A 23,067-nucleotide genomic window follows, 5' to 3' on the forward strand; every position below is an offset into this window, starting at 1 on the left:
CATTAAATTATTAGTATATTACCTATATCAAATATCAATTAAATTAAATTTTTTTAATTAGACATCTATATTAGTAAGTTATTGTTTATTGAATTGACCGGATAACCATGATTTTGTTTTTCTTGAATAATAGAGATAGATAGCGTTTTTTATGAAATTGATTTAGTTAACATTAGGTAGAGATAATTAATAATATAGCGGGTAGAAAATAAATAAAATACCAGACTGATTAATGCGAGTATTTCAATGATTATAATCGAAATCAGAAAGAAAACAAAACAATTGATACACGATTTATCAAAAAACCAAGATACATTTACATACATCTTATTAATTTTTGTAGGAAAAATAGTAAACGTGTGATTTTTATGTTGTATTAAATATTTTATATGCATAGATTCTATAACTATAGAAAATAATATCACAACGAGTTAAAATATAAGTTAAAAATAAAATTCGTTCTTAGAACATTTTCAAATGCTATACAACAAATTATTAGAAATATTTCTACAAATTGCAGTTTTTTTCGTTAAGTAATACTCACATAATGTTAAAGAATAAAAATGACAGTATTACTACAAAGCTATTCTGTAACGAACGTTTTGACTTCTTTAAATAGATTTCATTCTTAGTCTATATTTCAGTGACAAAGGGTGGATGTATTCCGTGTCTTCTTCAAAAACAAAAATAAATATTTGGTACCTAATCCATTTTCTTACGACTTTAGTATACGTATTCTAAAATATTTGTATACGTAGAAATAAACAAAGATTTAAAATAAGATTTTACTAGTTTCTCCATTCCAAAGTAATGTATCTTATAACTAGTAACTACAACGCTTATTAAATATATATATATATATATGTATACTGTAAAGATTCATTTTTTCAAACTTCAATAAATTAATATCGAAATATCTGTTTTAAAATGAAGCAAGCAATAAATTACCAACTAAATAAATATACCTACCTACCAGTATTGTTTTAATAGAAAAGTAGTATTATATACGTATTATTATGTTACACAATCATTTATTTTAACTAAGGATTACTTTTGTTTTAAATTAATGGTTTAATCCTTATACAGGTTCAATTGATTTTACAAGGTTAAAAAAAAACTCGAAACGATTGCTTGGCACACGTCTTGTTTAACAAATTTCCTCGATTTTTTTTCGCTTCAACCACCGACGTTCGTTTAGTTCATTTGAATAAAAATCCATGTTCTGTCCTCCCAACAACACATACACAATATTCTAGAATTCCACTGTGGTCGTAGATTATGTAAATTCTGTAAACCGCCTCTTGTATACGGTACAACTCTATTTTGACTGCACGTGTTTAATTATTACATGACAGTAATTATTTTTCGACCGTTTCCCCGCTGGCCACCATATCGGGCAGATCTCGAATACTATTATACTCTCACCGATGCGATGGGTCAAGATGATGGCTGAATAGACGGAGTATAAGTGGAGGCCTGCAAGTTATTCATTTGTCACCAAAACCCAGTGTGTGTTTTAAGCCGAACGGTATTCATACAGAAATACGTAAGTACCTTAAAGTTAACAGAAAAAAAACCTACCTATGTTAGTTGAACACGATAACTCGTGTGCAGGCTAATAGAGAAATCGATCAAATCCGAACACTACCCGCACTCGTTAATAATAATAATAATAATAATAATAATAATAATATACGTATCGGTTGTTACACAAGGAACCGAAGATTAATAAAGAATGTAGAATAAAACCTGGAAATGTATATTAAATAAATGTATAAATATCATTGGACCTCCAGGAAAGACTGTAACGATAAAAACATGTTTGTGTTTAAAAGAATGGCCCCCACCTCGCATGCATGTATCAAAAAAATCATCGAAAATTGATTTTATAAATTGTTATATCTCTTCCACTATATTAATTTATTAGAGGTGTGTGTATGTGTGTGTGTTTGAAGATTTATATTCTATTAACAATATAAGATTTTAATACCAGCTATAAAAATATATTTAAATTATTAATTCTAGTGTATCTTGTATGGATAAATGGATTAATCTAGATATTTTTTACGACTACCTATATTAAAACATACCCAATGAAAATATTTATAAAAATTTTTATTTAATATTCTTTTTCAATAATGTTTGTTAAATACTATTATTGTTACAACACCATGTCATTTTACCGGTTTACATTTTTTTATACAACACTTACATTACAATTTATAAAAGAATAGCATATATTACTTATATAATTATAGGTAGACAATTGTAAAATTAATATGTCTCATTTAGTTAATTTAATTAAGCTTAATTGAATAATATTAAAAATATTTGTTAGCAAAAAATTTAATCATAATAATGTTTGAGTTTTCATTACTTTGGTATAAGATTTCCTTTACATTTAACCTTACCTATCTATACATATTTTTTTTTTATACAGATAAATTGTATTTATTATTCAACTTGTTTTAGGTACAAATAAATAAATAATCTATAATTAAGTATTTAAAATATATTTTTGGGAATTAATTAAAAGAAACTCGATCTTAAAAAGTTAACATTCACTTTATACCTAATCATATATTATTAGATATACAATACATTTTGAATAATAAATTCATAAATAGAACAATTTACAATAAAAATATCATACGTACTTTTTTCGACAGTTAAAACAAAATTAATTGAGTATAACTATTAATTACTTCATAAAATATTTTTTTCAGAATTACTAGTTTTAAAATATTAAATTACCTATTCAAGTTTAACTTGACTATTGAATCATTTCGACGAGGCAGCAAATAAAAATAGTTCTTTTATGGAATATGACGATGAACAAATATTTGTATTATACTTATTTATTTAAATTTAAAAAATCAAATACCTAGGTAGTTCATATTTTAATCATGTATAAGTAATTTTATTTAAATACAATAAAAACTAATTTTCATAAAGCCATTGCACTTTGTAATTTTTAAAATATTTCTTATTACCAAATATTAATATTTGTGATGTATATAATATCATATAATATGGTATCAATAAGTTAGTTTAATAATTTATATAAAAATACATATGTTACTAACTTCTATTTATAAATTATATGAAGGTTTTATTATGTTGACAAAACTAATTATTATTATTCAGTGATAAAATTCGTCATTTGTCTTAAGTAAAAAACCACATTATTGAAGGGTAAAATACAATTTCCCATTATTCTTTGTAATGTACGTATTGTATCAATCTACGTAATTACACATTAGACCATTAAAGTATTATAGAGCGGGTGAATGAAACTTGCTTTTTATTTTATTTTATTATATAATATTATCAAAAAAAAGTTTTAGCTTTTAGGTTTAAAACGTCAAACTGATATTTCAAAACGTAATATTGATTTTACGCCTGTCATTGTATTTCATGTTTAAAGTAAATAATAATTAATAAGGTGGCAGACAATTTTTGGAAAAATATTTTGGACTGTCAAATAATCTAGTCTATATATGTTAATTGATAATGTTCATTATAACTTAAAAAAAAACAAAACAAAGAAATATACAAAATAATGGGATTTTATTAAGTTTCGAAAATCTTAATAAAACACTTCAATTATGATATTACTCAAACTTCAACCCTCAAACAGTGTAGAATTTATTTATCTCGAGTCATAATGTATAGAATTGTTTGTCTACAATTAGTATGACACCTGTGCAAAGCGACGATTATACATACAAAGCACGTATGTATAATTCAAAATTGTTTTATTGTATAATTAAACATACTTATTCCATATTTCGGCATTTCCGACTTACCGGTACACGTAATAAATATAACGATTGTTGATTTTCGATTGCTCAGTACACAATCACGTACTCATAGTTTCCGGTTGACTATTATAACTTTGAATTTGATTTGTAAATTATCACCCCTCCTCGGCAATAATCACAATTGGGAGGGCCAACGAAACACTGGATGTCGTGAGTATATATTATTGAAACGTGTGTAATAATAACTATTCATAAATAATGTAAATTGTTCAATAAAATGCCTAACGCTATAAAAGATAAATTGATCAGAATTATAGAATTCTAGTGTTAGAATAAATAGCTTTTTGAAAGTGAAGGTGTGGTCGTATAATAATTGCAGTGTTATAACGTGCATTTCAATCTCAAAGTTTAGACAATGTAATGTAAAATATTTTTTAAGCTGTTAGCTATTTAGGTATAATATTTATAGGAGTGATTCGTATAATATATTGAAATTTGAACTAAATACATCAAAGTATGATTTTTGGCATACTATGTATCTAAAATGGTTTTGAAACAAATATTTCTATGGTCATCTTAAAAACGAAATTTTAAAATTATACCAAATGTATTATTTTGCTTTTACATCGTGGTAATAATTAAAATTTTAAATCTTATCTCAAAATTCTCGAGTATACAAAGTACTACCAAATTAATTTTAAAAATATAAAATAATTTTAATATAGTTGATTTAAAAAAAAAAATTAAACTCAATATTATTTTTAAAATAAATTACTAATTAATTTTAACGCTTACAGCTAGGTATAGATTTTATTAAATAAAAATAAAATGTGGTATTAATATTAAAATATTATATTGTGGTAAACTACTTTTGTTGAAAAAAATCATATTCCTTGAATCAAACACGAATTCTACTTTGAATACTATACAGTATTACCAAGGGTCGATTCACCGCAGAAATGGGTTCTAAACATGAAATCACTATACATACCATCCCCTTACTTTTTTCATTATCTTATCCTCAAAAAAGACCATCATGTATTGCTGTACATTGAAAAGCGCACCCACATACCCCACGTCGTGCAAGTCAAACTATTTTTTCTTCATGGTCATCGAACACAATTTTTCAGTCCGTTGTACATTGAACAAAAAATCGAATCTCTAAGAAATTTGTTCTTTATTTTTAACACAAAGATTCATTTATAGGATGGCAAAAATCGTTCTATAATCAAAATTACTATGTATACATATATAAATGTAAAACGTCATCTTTTTATCACAGAAATAAAATGCAAGTCTACATAGTAAAATATGTATACGCGTATAATTCTGTTGCATAATACCACATATATTATTATGTGAACATCTTTAATCTGTAAACTTTTCCATTGAAAAAAATACAAATCAGCAATAAGTATGTTTTATCTAGTATCTTACAAACAATTGTGTATTGTTAGTAATAAAAATGCACTCGAAGGACTAAAATAACAAATGTAATTTAAATTAAGTAGACTGCAGTAGGTATACGTATAAAAAAATATAATTTTTAAGTGAAGTCGAATAATATATGGACCATTGCTATATAGGTCGATAAAAATCCTCAAAGAAAATATTAATTTCTAACAAACATCAATATAATATTATAAAACCATAACACTATTTTAATTACATTTATTTGTAAGTAGGTATTTATTGTTAAATTTAAGTTAAATGATTTAATATGTAAACATTCTATGAAAATAATTATACATTTAATATATTTTATTATTTCAATAACAGATTAATGTTATAAGGTATTTTTTCTATTTCTTTACAAATTATATCCCAAAATACTCTTACAAAGATTTAAGATATATATATATATATATATATTACACGTGAGATAAGAATATAAGTTATTTCTATGCGTATAGTTTATAAGCTTCATAAAAATAATTCAAATATCTGCTAAGTAAATATGATTAGAACAAAAAAAAAAAAAAAATCCAAATAACTCACCTAGCCATTATCAAACTTCTCATCAAAAAAATAAACAACTCTTTTAAACAAAAATATTTTTAAAAAGATAATTGAATGCAGTGTATAATTTATTACGAACATTAATTATTGCGTTAATGTCATTTACTAAATCATTATTATAAAACAAAATAATATGTTAAAGCTAATCAATATATTATAATAATATTATATTTAAAGTACAACACTCTTTGAACAATAATGTTTGTAAATTGTTTCAAAATTAAAAATAAAAATATAGTTAATAATTACTCAACATGATAAAAATCACCCAACATTAAAGCAACATTCGACGTTCGATGTATGGTTGAAATCATTAATCAACACGACACTGACATCCTGTTTACAGGACTAAATTACTATTACAAATCACTTCAGGATAATTTTCCGAGGAGACAATAACATGCATCGCGATTGATACAATACGTCAACAGACACGAAATACTTATAAATAAACAGATTACATACCTACCAATATACTCGTATGTATATTGTATATATATATATTAGGTATTTTTTTTTTTTTTAATAATAAATTGTGTATGTAAATATATTATTATTATTATTATTATACACTCACCTTGGACGTTGACGAGTACAAGCAGTAACGTAAACATGGCCACAGGTCCAGGCCGGTTTCTACCCTGACCACACATGGTTCTCCCGAACGGGTGTATATATTCTTCGTGTCCGGTCCACTTGGTTTTTTACATTATACGCAAGAGGAGTCCCTTCCACTACTAGGTCACACGCATGAGTAAAACGCGCTAGCAGTGCTCACTTGGATCCTGTGAACAATGAAAAACATGTATGTATTACAGACAGCGTATAAATAACAATATGTACATGTATCGCAGTATACCTTTACAGTATTAATTATTATGCAACATAATAACTCAGCGTTACAGAAGTATAGGTACATTCTAATATATTATTATAGTGCCAACTAAATTTAATTATATAATTTGTACTAAATATTTTTGTCTATCACATTGTTTCCATGAATTTAATTATTAAACAGTATAGGTACCATACCTATTTGTTATCGATTATTATTAAAATATGTGCGACTAATTATAAAATAACATTATACAACACAATTTTTTCTCCAAAATAACCAATGGTTTGTATCTTATGAGATTAAATAAATACTAAAACACAAAGTAAAATGTTTTTAATATTTTGATTTAGTTTAAATGCCAAACGGTGATTAAAATTCGGAACCCACTCATATAAGTAAATTCGATCACTTCGAGTTAGGTATAAACTTAAAAAAGCGAAATCCACTAAACACGAATGTCATAATAAATATTATGCAAATTTGTGAGTCTAGCATAATTATTTTAAGTTTTAAAACGTCTGCAATTAAAACTTTCATTCATTTACACATAATAAATGAATAGTTAAGATTTAAAATGTTAGAAATTATTAGTTCTAAATAAGAGCTCATCAAGTTTTAATAGCATATACCTTCATGAACTATTTATCAAATAAATTAACTTTTTGTAATTATTTAGAGGGTTGATGTTTAGCTGAATTTAAACGTATACTCAAATATTAATAATACAAATTATTTTTTTTTTTTTATATTTTAACATTTTTATCACTACAACAATACTATAATTATTTATAAAATCATTTTTTTTTTTTTTTGTAAACTATGTAAACATTTTTAAAATTTAAACCATATACCTAATACAATTTTAAAAAATATTAATATTATCATTAAGGAAGTATAAAATTTAACATTAATATAAATTATAAATATTAAGATTTGTACTCATGGTACAAGTTATTTTGATGATATACGACTATACAAGTAGTACCTATCGAGATAATTTGAGCTTGTTTGCAATTTTATTTTCTTAAAAACGTGCAAAATATACTAAGTAATTATTGTATCCACAAATTGAAATATATTAAAGTTAACACTATCATATTATTTCCACTGTGTAAACAAAAATGTATATCCAGTGAAAATTAACTTGGTACGCTTCTGTTTGTTTTTTTCAATGGCGGCGAGTGAAAACCACAATGGACAATAGAGTCAAGTGGTCAAGAATATTCTAATAGCTTCTACTATAACGGTTATTTTTCCTCTCGTTTTTTTCTTTAGGGGTCAAGTAGTTCTTCTTTATTATACATATATATTATATACATCAACACACAACCCTATTCAAAATGTCGCTGTATAGGAGACATTGGAGGGTTTTAGTATATATATAAATACATACAATACGGAGGTCGAGACTGAATAAGAATCAATTAGCAGCCGTAAAACACGTTTCTGTACTTAGCCCCTCGTGGTAAATCGACCAAACTGGGTCGAAGACGTTTACCAGACACCGACGTATCCATATGTCTCCCATCGATAGCGGTCAAGTCTATGTCAAAGTGTCAAACTGTATAAAATGGCTTTGTACAACACTCAAATAGAAACCCCGCAGTTAAGTACCTGAATGATTCGAACCGAAAAATATGCGTACAAACATTTTTTGAATATAAATGTAAATGACTTGATAAAATATACACGGGGTGTATTTTTATTCTCAATAAGTGTTTTTACTTTTGTTTGTTTGAGACTAGGTACATATTGTATGTACATATTTATAATTTATTATTATTTTTTTATTCCACACTTTGCATGTAGGTATATATTAACTCTACATAGTATTACATTAAAATAGTACAAATGTCAATAGAACTTATTTAAAATATACATATAATATAATTTCGAGTTTATTATAGTCTATTTGCAATTGTATCAATCATTGATATATATGTATCGAAATTCCGAATAAAAAATTTGATAACGCAATAGAAGAATATAAAAACAAAACAATTTAAAAGTGACATTTAAAAAAAGATATGCAACAATTATTTAAAATAATAAATAATTTATATAATAATTTTCAGAAATATTTGACTTAAATTCAATCGAAGTTCAAAAATATGAATCTGACAGGTAAGTCAAACAATTTTTGGAGGTCAATAAGAAACGCTTCATCTTAGTGGCCCCTGGGTAACTCTAAATGGTTCTCAAACTATGATTTAGCAGGTGAATATAGAAATAGATATGGGTAGAAATAAAAATGAAAATGAAAATTAGTTATGTCTATAAACATCACAAAATAGTCGAAATATTTTGAAAATATTATCAATTCGATCGTAAATAAAAAACGATAGGTATTATAAACATTTAGTGAAAACTTCAAGTATTGTATTTGTGTTTACATCCTTAAGTATCAACTAGATCCATTTTACCAGAAACCATAACCATTATTTAAAATTAAAGTATTACTGGCCCAGTGTTCATACATATTATGCGAAAAACATTCATAATTGTAAAATACACTCATCCCTTCGCTCAGAATCTAAAAAGAAATTATGATTTTATCATTAATATTTTAATCATAATTCTTTTTTTAAGAGGAATAATAATTACTAAAATACCTAATATATCTTTGAGTATAATATGACATGAAGCGTTATTTTATTTTATTATATATATATATATGTAAATTGATTGCTATAATTTATCTTGAATATTAAGAATATCATTTTTATTGTTTGAGCATAGACGCATAGCGTAAAAAATATTGTATTTTGTGTTTAAATTTTGATAGGATTTTGAAATGAGGCCATAATATAAGAATAAACCATCGACCATCGTATTTTATATAATGCTCATATTCATGAAAAATATATAAAAAATAATAATACAATTCAACTTTGCATTTTGAATGAAACAAACGGTTTGTTATTATGAACAACGGGGAAATAAACTAATAAGAAATGACATAGTTGCTGTAAACCATAAAAATGTCTAAAACGAGACAATAACCGCGTTTAATGTCCATTCATTATTTTCATATATTATATAATAATATTATTGTTATCTTATCATTCACCGCGATATTGTTTACGATACGGAACACAATTGTGCCGCTGACCAACTAGACCACCACTCCTGAAGTCATTTCGGTCTCCCTCCAAAAAATAATATATCACTTCCGCCAAACGTCTTTCTCTATCTGCATTATGGTCCTTATAATATTATATATGTAACAACATGTATGCCACTTGGTAGTTTATAGACAATGGATAATGGACATTTAGTCTCCGCCATATGGTTATTGTTTTTTGTTTTATTATATATACTATATATATTATACATTTATTTTTTTAGTTATTATATGAACACACAAAAAAATAAAACACGAAGACCAACGTTTGTGTTTGTATCAAGTGTATAAGTATATATTTTTTTAGAAATGATTAGAATACATATTTTATTACATTCTGTATATGCAGTAGGCAGTCGATTTTATCGTTAATGACAACCATAAAAGTCCGCCTACGATATCGATACGCGGTATACAAAGAGAGGAGAAAAAACATAAAATTTGAATATTCACAGATAATACTATTCACGTGTTGCACTCAAAATACTGGTCCCAATTAAAATTGTGTCATTCGTTCTTCGAATTTCACTTCTCCCTTTCTTCGTTTGTTAGTCTTTTTTCTAACCGAAACTCATGGTGGAACTTCTGGCGCCTTGCCCACCCCATAAACATATGTGTGGTCTATTGGAATGGTCTCATTTATATTATATTACTCGATGAAATCTTTTGGTAAGAAAAATGCAAAAGAAAATTAAATTAATAACTTCTTAAACTAATTAGCAAATAGTAACTGTAATAGTGCTGATGAATAGAGTATTTCTAAGCACATTTCTCAACGGAAATAAAAAATTTACCAACGATACCCAATAGTAAAAAGTACTTTGTTTTTGATTAAAGTACAAAACTATATAAGAAGAAAGTTTTTTGTACCTACGTAAAATCGTACTTTAACCAAATACATACTTTTATAAGGTGGATATAAATTTTTACAATTTACAATATCTATGCGAATATTATCATAGGTACAAATATTCAAACTCAAACAAATGATAAATATTATTTTAAAATTGTAAATTTTTTAGACTTAAATACCTACACTTCAATTATTACGTTATTCGTGTATGACATTATAATATATTACGATAAGTATAATTACCTTAACTTTGTACATATTATAGTGACTGCCTAATGATTTATTTCAAATATTTTTTAAATAGGTACATTATATACATTAAGACTCCTAAATATAAGACACTTATATGGATAACACTGAATAAAAAAAATAAAAAAAAATTTAATTTCCATTGAAGAATGATGATATTTGAAAAACCACTGTATATTATACTACTATACAGTATACATATCTAATTTCGTCATGTATATATCAATTTACATGACCGGTTTACTAACTAAAGGGATACGGGAAATTCTTTACACCGTGATCGGCAGACGTTTTTAAAACGAAAAAAAATACGATATATTATTTTTTGTTATTACTTATTATATTTTCCCCCATCACACTCAACAACCTAACCTAACAAGGCCTCGGGGACCCCCTGCGTCTTCGAGATTTGCAAGCATCATGTTTCAACCACATACCTACCTACCCCCTCTTTCAACATGTGTAAGGGTGAAATATACATAGGTACATAACTATGTTTAGGGGTCTGAGATTCCTTAATAAAATAATAAGTTAAGAGTATTAAAAAAAAACTCTGAAATTAAATAGCACCAAAGGAAAAATGCAGTCAATTCCTCATAATCTCCAAGGAAATCTGATTGTAGATACCTTTTCATGACATTAATTATGGTTATTACAGTTAAATATATTTACAGAAGATTTGCAAACGTTTTAAAAAACTCGATTTAAATTAATAGATTAGAAACAAAGACTGGTATATAATTTTAAATGCTGACTGAGTAGTTTTAAGCTGCGTTAATCAAAATAAATCAGTTTTTAATAATAATTATATTTGAATTAAAAAAGTCTTTGAAATTATTATTTTAGTTATTATTAATATTGCTAACATATTTTTCTCGTTAAAATTGAAACTAGCTTATTATGAATTTTTCAGCTTACATCACATTACTCAACATACAATAATTATAGATTACAATATTTTTAATATATATTTTACAATTAAATTAACGTAACGCACGGATGCGAATGTTATATACCGATTTGGCATATGAATTTATTTTTATTTTTGTCAATACGAAGCCAAGACATCAGAAAATTTATTATTATGTTGATACATAGTATGCCTATAAATACGTTTGGTGTTATACTAACAAATATGGACGGCCGCTTTATAATTTAATTGTTACGCCCTAAAGAATAAATAGCAAACCATAACCAACACCAGTTTATTAATGCGTAGGGAAGGACCGATCATATTTTGAAAATAATAAAGTCTATAATTTATATTGAATGTGCATTTTTAATTTCCTAAAAAGGATTCTTAACGCACATTTGTGTTTACACGAAAAAAAACGTGTAAGTACAATAAAAATAATATTTTTTTTAAATATTTAATATATATTCAGACTTATTTATATAATATTAATCAGACGAACTTGTACTTTTTTGTTCGCGATCGTCAGCTACTGTATGGTTTTGTGTATTCTATCGTCGAGATCGTGATCCTCATAGCCAATGTGTCATCAGACTTTTTAATTTCGTCGTGTTCGCACGTCATCGCTATATACATTTAGTCCCTATATACGACTCTACGTAATTAATTTCACGTCCCCCGGACTGCATTTTACACGCGTCGTGTTATTATTGTTGTTATTAAATTTTATGATATTTTCAAAAACACGCACAACCAGACATAATACGCGTGTAAGTATATATTTCGAATCTACCGCTATACGAATATACACCGATGAGCTAATTAATGAATTTTGGATATGGTCCAAGGAGTGTAAAAACCTGAGCGATTATTTACGGGAGTTCTGGGTTTTTAAGTGCCTATCTACCGCGCAATAGTTTCAAAATTAATATATGTACACATTTTAACTCTTAACAGACACTAATGACAATTCGTTATAACTACCACTGTCAAGTTAACACTCTTAAGTCTTAAGAGCAAATAACTAAAACGTTTAATAATTAACCGTCTACATTATATGTTTTTCATAGTTCCATATATTGTTGGTTCTAAATATAATGTAACGTTATAATATAATATAATGCATATGCGAGCAGGTATAGGTATCATATATTATGATAACTAAATAAATTAAATCATTTATTTTAACAAATTGTAATATCAATGAACGAAATTGAACTATAACACTAATCGTAAATTAAAAAGTTTGGACGCTATGCCTCGCAGTAATTAATCAGTGAATGTGCAATATTGTTCTATTAATAAGAAAAGGTATTAGGTAATATACAAATTACAAATGTACTTCTTTTTTAGCTTTAAATATATTTAAAGAAATAATACTCAAAAAAAATGATTACAACTGTATAGGTATCATGCTATATATAGCATATTTTAGTGGTTTCATTGAAATAATATGCTAGAAATAAGACTATGTATAACAGACTGATTATTATAACACTTAAATGGTTTTTTAATCATTTTTATATACATTGTAAAGTTTTTATGTATATTAAAGCACAAAAACTGTTGTTAAATTTACAGCTGTATGTCAATTAATCAAGAGTTTATATTATTAACGATTATATAATATTATATCCATTTTACTTATACACTGTACACTGTACATTGCAACATATTAAAATATACTCTGTAGCTATTATTATAGATACGATTGAACGTGCAAAATATTATTTTATTTGCAACTAATTAAACTTGGCTTTGTCACACAACCGTAAGATAACTCGAAGGGCGTAAGATTTGGATTTAGATGCGTAATTATTATTTGTGAGACTGGAGAAGCAGTGAATATGAAGAGAAATAATATTCGTAAACCGTTGAGTAATAATAATAATTTTTTTTAACATAAGTGCAAATACAAGAACGTACTTTTTCTTTAGACCTTGTGTTCCAGTACTCATCTAACATCACGTTCCCTGTTACGTTTCAATGAGAAAAGAGGGAGCGAGTGTTGAAAAATAATGAAAATAAGACGATTGTGTGCGAAATTAACGCCCCAATAGCGACTAACGAAATTATCTTAACAAGGTAATCACGGCGGCTATTCGGAGTTGAGAGTAGCCGAGATGTCTGGAGTGCAGGGGTTAAGGCTATATGGCGATGCTTTTAAACGTGTATACAAACGGTGAATTAGAGAAGCGTCGACGGTTCCCAAAAGCCAAGTGTTTCAGGTATTTTTCCGGCCGACCGAGTTTATGTTCCTCGTACCGTTTCATCACGCTGTTACTAAAGAGCAAGTGGTGTAATTTTTTTCAATCACGAGGGAAAAAAATTAGTGACATTGTGGAATTGAATGTAGCTAATATGTTATATTGCTATAAACTGAGTGTAGGGTGATAGGGCATCTGCGGATGCTGGATGGTGAAAAAAGGGAGTGAAAAATGGGGACGACGTATTGCAACGTATATATAGATATACGTTTATTGCCTTTTAATTGATTCCGTTAATGACCAAATAATGGGCTAGAAAAAAATACTTCTTATGGAAAGGGAAAAAATCGATATTTTTATTGCGTATACATATCATAGCACAGCAATAAATAAGAGTGGGAAGATAAAAAAAAACACAAACCAAATAAATAACCGGATGATATGCGTTTACGTGACAAGAATATGACATTGGTAATATTTTTAATAGCTATAAACAACTATATTGTCCGGAAGTAAAACTATAATATAATATATCTACCGGTCAAATAGTTCATTTCTTTCAAACCGGTAAAAATTATTGTTTAAGTTAATAGTTTCCGTAAAAAAAATACTATCGGATGATGTCATCGATTACTAAAATATGATAACTATTAAATTAAATCGCCTCTACGAAAATTGTACATATTATTATTTATTGTAAGACTGTTTTTCGTGTTGTATCCATATGTGCAGCAAATTCTCTAAACTCAATGACCCCGGGTAGTAGCAAGAAGTACAGTGAAGGCGGTGTAGCAATAAAAAATATTATTAAAGGAATTCTTGCCGGTATGATGATGATTAGTTGTCCGACAAAAGGCAAACGGGACGCCATAAGTTATAATCGGTGGTCTTTGTAGAATAAAAGGGAAAAACTGTCTCCATATGGTTTTTTCATTCATTTAATATATATATATATTATATAGATACATACGTATTATTTTTTTGCAACTAAATATACCTACCTATGTGCCCCGCTGCGAAGTTATTAGAGTCAATAAACATCATAATACGTACCTATAACTATATGAGGATCTCTTCAAAAAATTGTTATAATATATTATATAGCCCCTAATGTTGTAGGTCATTATAAACAAATCTACCATGTTTTTTATTTTTGTTGACCGGTTAGTGGCCTGACTTCTTAGATTTAATATATAATAATCTTTTTTTCAATTCAAAATTTCAACAAAATTATACCACTGAAAAAAAATCATAAAACTACATCATCACCGTCATTATCTACCTATAGGGAAAATTACTAACTAAGTTAATGGACTTTCTTTACTTTTATATTTTTTATTTTCTCAATAGTATACCTACCAAATAAAGAAATACATTTTACTTCATTGATATGAGAAAAAAATATTAAAAATAAAAAATATAATATAGTCTTTAAGAATGTGTAGATGCAATATAATAATTCAAAATTAAGGTTAACAGATGTTCATGAAAACAGTAGGTAATAGGTAGAGTGTGTTTCTTGTCACTATTAATTTTGAACAAATGTATAGAAATATTTAAAAATGTTATCGTTTTTAAAATAATGTTCTTATCTCATGTCTAAATATTATGTTTTGTACTTTAAGATAATATATTGTCTATTACTTATTAGTTAAATACAATTAATTACACGTTAACTGTTCAATTATTTATGCCGTAAATATTTAATTTCCAAATCCAAATTTTTATTTAATATAAAAACCAAAATTCTGTACAGTTAATACTTAAATTATGATTAGTTGTTTAGTAAAATATAATTTAACATTTTACTTGAAAACAATTCTCAATTCTGAGCGTTAGAACAAAATATACGGCCCCATTGCCTAAAAATAGGAGTTTACTTTATTTTTTTTAGTTTTTACAATTTGACCACTATTAGTTTTGAAAGCCAACACTATACTATTTATAATATACTAGATACCAATAAACGTATTACATTTTTTTTTACTTTCAAAAAAGTTTTTCTTTTAATCGAATTTACTTGTTAATAAACATTCACGTTGATATATTTAAAATATCGACGGAATGTTTTAACTATATTGTTTAAAAACGTGCATTATTTCTTCTAAGGATATGAAGAGGGATGTTTGAAAGGCCGAAGAGGCCTTGTAACGTATATAGTCAAGTGTATATATGTCTGTTAGGAGGAGGACATAGAAGGGTCTTTATCTTTAAAAACAGTGAATAAATTTCACCACTCAGGTACATGCCAGCACTAGAAAAACGCCATCATGTAACACCTATATGTACTATGTACCTTAAAACTACTATTATCTGACTTATTATGTACGTAATATACCTATAGAATACAAATTAGATTTTGAAATTCTCATGGGTTTCTATTCAAACGTCGATACTAACTGATTAGACACTACTTGTTCGAGTATGACACGTATGCAAATTCATACATGGTATTCACAATGACCTAACGAGGTTTTTTGTAATCGAGGTTAACTTATTATAGATATACTAAAACACACACTGAAAACATAGTACAGTACGTAGATTTTGTTAATAAGAAGTATCGAGGCACTTGTCCAAACAAGCCTTCCGGAAAGATTCGGTGTGAATAGCAATCAGTCAAAATAATGTTACATCATCAATTTTTTGACAACTGCGACAACACGATTTCGAGTAATAATTGTCATATTACAATACCACGTAGTGGCTTAAGTAACTTAATGATTATCTATAACTTACAAGTAGACGAATGGTTATAATAATCAAAATTGCCAATGTTTAGTTACTTAAATCATTATAAACACAAAGTATTTCGATTATATTTGATAATTAATTACAAGAAACGCATGGGAAGAAAAAAGTGGCAAAAATATATTTTTATACAATAGATTCAATATAACGAGCTGGGTGGAGTTTTTTGTTATAGGCGGACGACTTGAAAACGGAGGGGGAGATCCAATATAAAAGTATTCTAAAGAAATGTAATTTGAAAAAATAACGATCCGTGTGTTTCTGATATTCAGAGGATAAATTGGGACAGGTGCACCAGTCAGCACACATTTTCGTCTTTCGGTTAAAAGGGATCGAAGGCGTGTAATATAACAAAATAAATCTATACTGAAGTTATTATTTTTCAATACCAATAATTGATTAAATTTAAATATATTCTTGAAAAAATAATGACAGTTATTATTTATTACAAATTGTAAATTAAATTTTTATAAAAAAGAAAAGAAAAAAAATATATATAAGCTCATATTATTTGTTAATTTGGAATTTACCATAACCATGTTGAAACTCACAGCCATTTGTTAAAACTAAATAATTATAGAGAAAAAATAAGCGGGTCGACGTTTAAAATAAATGCTGAACAAAAATTATGTATATGACTATAGAACATTTATTTGCTTTTAAAATGTATAGCTGATGAGAAAGATACTTAATTTATCCCACCACATGCACATAAATATCTTAATATACAACTCGTCGTTGTTAATAATGATAAGTGATAATTGGCAATCCATTTAACTTAATAATGAGAAATACATTTTTAGTAAATACAACATTTGAAACAATAAAAATTAACCATTTCAGTATTAATGCAGATTTCATAATAATTTTTGTTTTTGTTTTATAGACAGTAATTTAAAACTAAATGTATACGAACTTAAAACTTTATATTTGAAAACATGAACTATCTAATAATTTGTCAAAGTTAAACACATTTAAAAAAAATTGAAATGCAGTAATTGAACAAATAAGGTTATATTCAGCATTATATTTGTTTTAATAAATATTAAATATTGAAATAATACAACTTGGAAAATATAATATTTGAAAATTATATAATTATTTTAGGTCTCTCGATTCATGAAGAATAGGAAAATCTACAATAATACACTTTCTACAAGAATAAATTAAAACGCAATTCAAATTTTATCCTAATAACACTACTACTACAAATTAAAGTTCATGACAAAAAAAACACCTACCACAGCTAACGCGATTGATATACTTCTATCAAATAATACTGATAAATTTTACGACTACGAGTAGGTAATGTATGCTTTCGCACAAACTTTATTTTATTTATTATTAATACAATCATTTATTGTCACTAACCATGGAACATATATCATGCCAAATAATGAATAACATATAAATATTTATAAATTAATTATCAATCGTGTGTAGCAACACTTAATATTGTGTTGACACATTTTATATATAATAATAAAAAACAGCATTATTATTATAATATTTTAAATTACCAATATAATAAATAAAATATAATGATTTGCGGGCGAATTTGATAAATACATGTTTTTAGGTAAGTATATCGCTATATTATTAAGACGCTAGTTACTAATGTAGTAATAATGTGAATATTATACGGCTCATGACACTTTTATTATATATTATAATTTTATATCATTAATCCGTCGTACCTACTTTGCTTGCGGTGATAGGTTAAGATAGACGGTATGTTAAGACAAAAGCATACTTCATAATACATAGCACAAGTTAAAACCAGTATAATTTATGAAAATATAAATGTCGTCCAGTCTAGTGAACACGTATCGAATTACGATAGCGAACTACCTGAGAAGCAGATTAGGTACATCTCGAAAATATATTCCGCGGACGACAACGATGATTTCTTATGTTTTATGTGTAAAAGGTAAACGTAGGTAAAACATCATAAAATAAAAACAAAATTCACTATTATATTATTAACACGAAAACGTCATCGGTAGCTTTTTTACGCTACGTGTGAGGTCTGTTCAACACGATTAAATTATGGTAATAGGGCGAATGTCTAGCGAATGCCAGGACGCGGGGGCTTTGGCTTTGGTGACGACCGATGCTGCACACACAGCACATGCTTTTTATCGGTAAGGAGAGGGTAACCCGAGGCAAATATATGAACGTTCATCAATGTGTTTAAAACTATGAGCGTCGTGAACTAAGCCAGATTATTGTAGAACATTAGAATATTGGTGGTAATCGCCATTTAAAAATGTGTAAAAAAACGAAATAAAAATTCCTCAAGGGGACGTTTTAATGATCTATCCCTATATAGCAATATCTATACTCAACTCTTCGGAATCAAACGATTTATTTTAATTGATATTTTTCGCAGTTTTTGTTAATAAAACAACTACCTGGCGCCAATTGTAAGCAGCGTAAACATTTAACGATACATTATTTTAACTACAGTGTGCCTCGAACACTTCTTACGGATAACAGAATACGCAAGCAATTGATTCCACACACCCTTCTCCATACGACATCGAAAATAGTCATTAAATTTGGTTGTATATGATAATATGTGTCATATTAATAAAAAAAAAATTATCCACTGGAAAAAACAATATTATGAAAACTAGTTTTTCATAGACATTATATTATACTAGTAAAATGTTCAATGTAGGTAAATGCTTATATTTTTTTTTATCGCTAATGAAATTTAAAAACCTAGATTTTTATTTATAATACAATTAATTAATCCTATAATCATAATTTGTAATAACATAACATAACATGTTTTTTTTTGTCTATACTATTTTATTTCTAAACTATAAATATAATATATATATTATTTATATTGTAAATGACTGGCCATATTTTTATACAATTAACACTTCTACCTATATGTAATATCCATAGACATTATATAGACAATCCACCAAATTCAATTTTTATCATACAATATTAGGTATAAAATACATATTTGGAATACCAATTTAATTTTTAAATGAAAATCCTTAGAAAATAATATGAAACAAAATACATGATAATTTTATACTATTATATTATAGTGCTATATTACTCATTGTAAAAAAATGTATTTAAACTGGCATTAATAACAATAGAGTAAGTTATATTATCATAGATCGTATATTTTGTAAAACAATCATAAATAAAATACTTGGGTACAAATTAATATATTTACTAATTACTTATAAATATGTTTTTAATTGATTAAACTGGTGGGTATCTATAAACACAAAGTACGTTTAGTCATACACGTATTTAACGTTGCTTGGAGTAATTCCAAGTTAAGTAGATTTATCGACACCGTATAATAAAGTTAGACGATTTTTTAATAACTTATTCTGTGGGAGTTCATTCAAATTTAATTACAATTAACAAGGGTGTGAAACTCAAGAAAAAACTTTTGAATAAATAATTCAATTTGATATGGATATTAGTTTATTGTCTTTAAACACTTGACGAGGTTTATTATTCTGATTGAAAAGGAATATATCTAAAAATGTAATTGATACCAAAGTAATATAATAAAATTCTATTTTTTTTAAACTAAACCAATAAGACAAAAATTATTGAATAAATATATAACGGCAAAAGCTTAAAATACCGGTTAATCAAAACTAGTAATATATGACACTACAATATTAACATAACATGTAAATTTCTGATCTGCGTACTTAATTATTGGTATTATTAATATTTCATACATTTTATTTATGTATGATAATAATTAAACATAATATGTTATATTTATATGAATTACTATATTGTTGATATTTATTGCTTTTAAAAATGCTCAATTTTTATAATCAAATTAATATGTATATATATATTTTTTTATTGAAATCATTAAAAAATATATTTATTTCGATTAATTGTTCTTGAACGCGAATTATTTGTCAATTTATTTATAGAGTATGGAATATTACACTATACTTCACATATAATATATATTTTACTTATTTATAGATCTAGGGTGTCATATGATTTTTACACATTGTTTTCAATGATTAGAGATGGTGTATGAGATACGGTCAGACATAAGAACCGATATACATTATCCCTTGGTATTTTCTCGGTAACCTCCCATCTTCTTGCTCTATTTTCTAAATCACAAAAATATTAAAATAAAAAAACAATGGTTTTAAATAATCGCCATTTACATAATTAACACATTACTTGGGTGAGGTTAAGGATTTGGTACACACCGAATGTTCCAAACCGGTCTATCCATCGTTTGAAAATCCCCATGTCGACCCCACCGACCCAGAGCTGCAAGAGCTATTGTTGATTTTTTGCAGACCATAGCTAGTATATATATACTGCAATTGTAGTAGTAGTTGTAATAGTGTAAACTGCGGTGCGTTATTGTTGTTGGTATAGTAGCAGAGCGGGGTTAAAATTTATATACATATACATATTATTATACCATCGGCTACCTGTGTTTTGTGCAAAACCACCCTTGATTTCGGTTTCTTCCCGCGAAAAACACACCCTCTGTATGTGATTTATCGGGTTCGAAAAGCCTTGGCTGTATTGTTTTGCGTCCGAGTACGAAATGGAACGAAAAAAACGTGTACAGAAAGAAAACACAAGCGTGTGTATTGTAATATGTGACGTAAAAACAATCTTTTCACACCGCCAGTCATTGCTGCAGCTACCTCTACAGGGCTAGCCACCACGGGTAAGTGCACAGTAAAATAAAAAACACAGTTACTTTCTCCGTTTTTATTTCACATTGTTTGTAGTCACGCCTTTTTGAGTTCATATAATATATTATACACAAAACACAACAGGGATACTGGGTTCATTTTATAGAGCCCTAAACAGCCAAAAACGTTTTAGCTCTAAAAACTACTATTAACTAAATCGGTTGCAAGTATATATATATATATATATTACATATTATATTGCGTAATAAAACGATATATATTTCAAATAACAGGTTTACAGGAAAAATTAATAATTCGATAACTAATAATAACAGATTTTTTAATTTTGTCACGATTTGGGATTATTTCAGAACAATGAGCAGTTATATTAATTACAATAGTGAAATCCGTTAAGTTGAAGAAAGTTCTATTTATTAACTTGTATTTACTATTTAAAGAGGTATTTATTTTGCCTACAAAATACTGAAAAAAATAAAGAATTAATTTAAAAAATCTTCATTTTCTCAAAAAATAAAAAACAGATGTTATTTTAAATTATTATTTTCATTCCAAACATAAATTTATACTTGAGTGTATGATACGTTGAAACACAACAAACTAATTTACATAACTGGAACACCTTTTAAAAATATTTGTTCTGTGCAAACATTTTTAACCATCTAAATTCAGAATCTTAACTAGTATTAATATTAAGTACCTATTTATAAGTAAAAATGACTATGGACTATACTCTATAGTGTATATTAGATACACTATAATAGTACATACGTAATTGCAATCACCTAAAACTGATCAAAACATGGCTGTATTTAATTTATTAATATTAATGATAATACCTATAATAATACCCTTGAATCGTCAAAAAACATGAAAACGGAGTACTAGGAATAATTTTCAGAGTAAAAAAATATACACCCTCTTATATACGACACAAACAGTATGAATGTGGAATACATAATGTTATCGGTCGATTGGAAAAAAAAATCTTTGCAGTTTCATCAAATATCAAGGGAATAGACAACAAATGTCTTCCAATATAGGTAGATAAAAAAAAAACAATTGGATTCCTTAAAAATGATAAAATATCCACGAATAAACGTATAAAAGACATAGATAGGTGTATGATGATTTGTTTTTTTTTTATACAGAATTGTTCTTACTTTGTAAGAAAAATAATACAAATTACTTTTGTATGATATTAATTGTATTTATAGATAAATATTTTAATTATGCTATAAAATTAAAAGCATCTATACATCCAGTAAAATTAGTTAATTTATAGAAATAAAACGGTATAATTAATTAAGTATTGAAAGCTGGTTGACTTATTTAATATTTGTATTTAGAATTATTTGGTATTACTATTAAAATAATTGTCGAGTTGACTTAGTCACCGACTAAAAGGTAATAAAAAAATAAGAAAAATATTTAAATATTTTTAGCTGTATTCAAAATTTAAACCGATTATTCTATTATATGGAATTTCAAAATAATGTACCTATTTATGAGCTTATTAAATAAAATTTAACCATCTTTAATCCGGTAGATAATATTTTATTTATTTTTAAAGGTACCTACTAATAAACATTTAAAAAAATTAGAAATAAAAATTAAATCATTCTAATACCTCTACTATAGATACATATTTAATA

General features: G+C 26.6%; 1 protein-coding gene across 2 annotated transcripts in view; it reads right to left on the reverse strand.

Moving 5' to 3' along the window:
• The window catches only part of LOC114127262 (netrin receptor UNC5C), a 126,960-nt gene that overhangs the window by 97,978 nt on the left and 5,915 nt on the right, over nucleotides 1–23,067 (reverse strand). For both annotated transcript variants that reach the window (XM_050201886.1, XM_050201885.1), the window contains exon 2: nucleotides 6,361–6,568. In XM_050201886.1, coding sequence (XP_050057843.1) covers nucleotides 6,361–6,436 — 76 coding nt within the window. In that variant the 5' untranslated portion in view covers nucleotides 6,437–6,568. The remainder of the gene's footprint in view (nucleotides 1–6,360; nucleotides 6,569–23,067) is intronic.

This window comes from Aphis gossypii, chromosome 2 (genome assembly GCF_020184175.1).
Source record: "Aphis gossypii isolate Hap1 chromosome 2, ASM2018417v2, whole genome shotgun sequence".
Classification (NCBI taxonomy): Eukaryota; Metazoa; Arthropoda; class Insecta; order Hemiptera; family Aphididae; genus Aphis; species Aphis gossypii.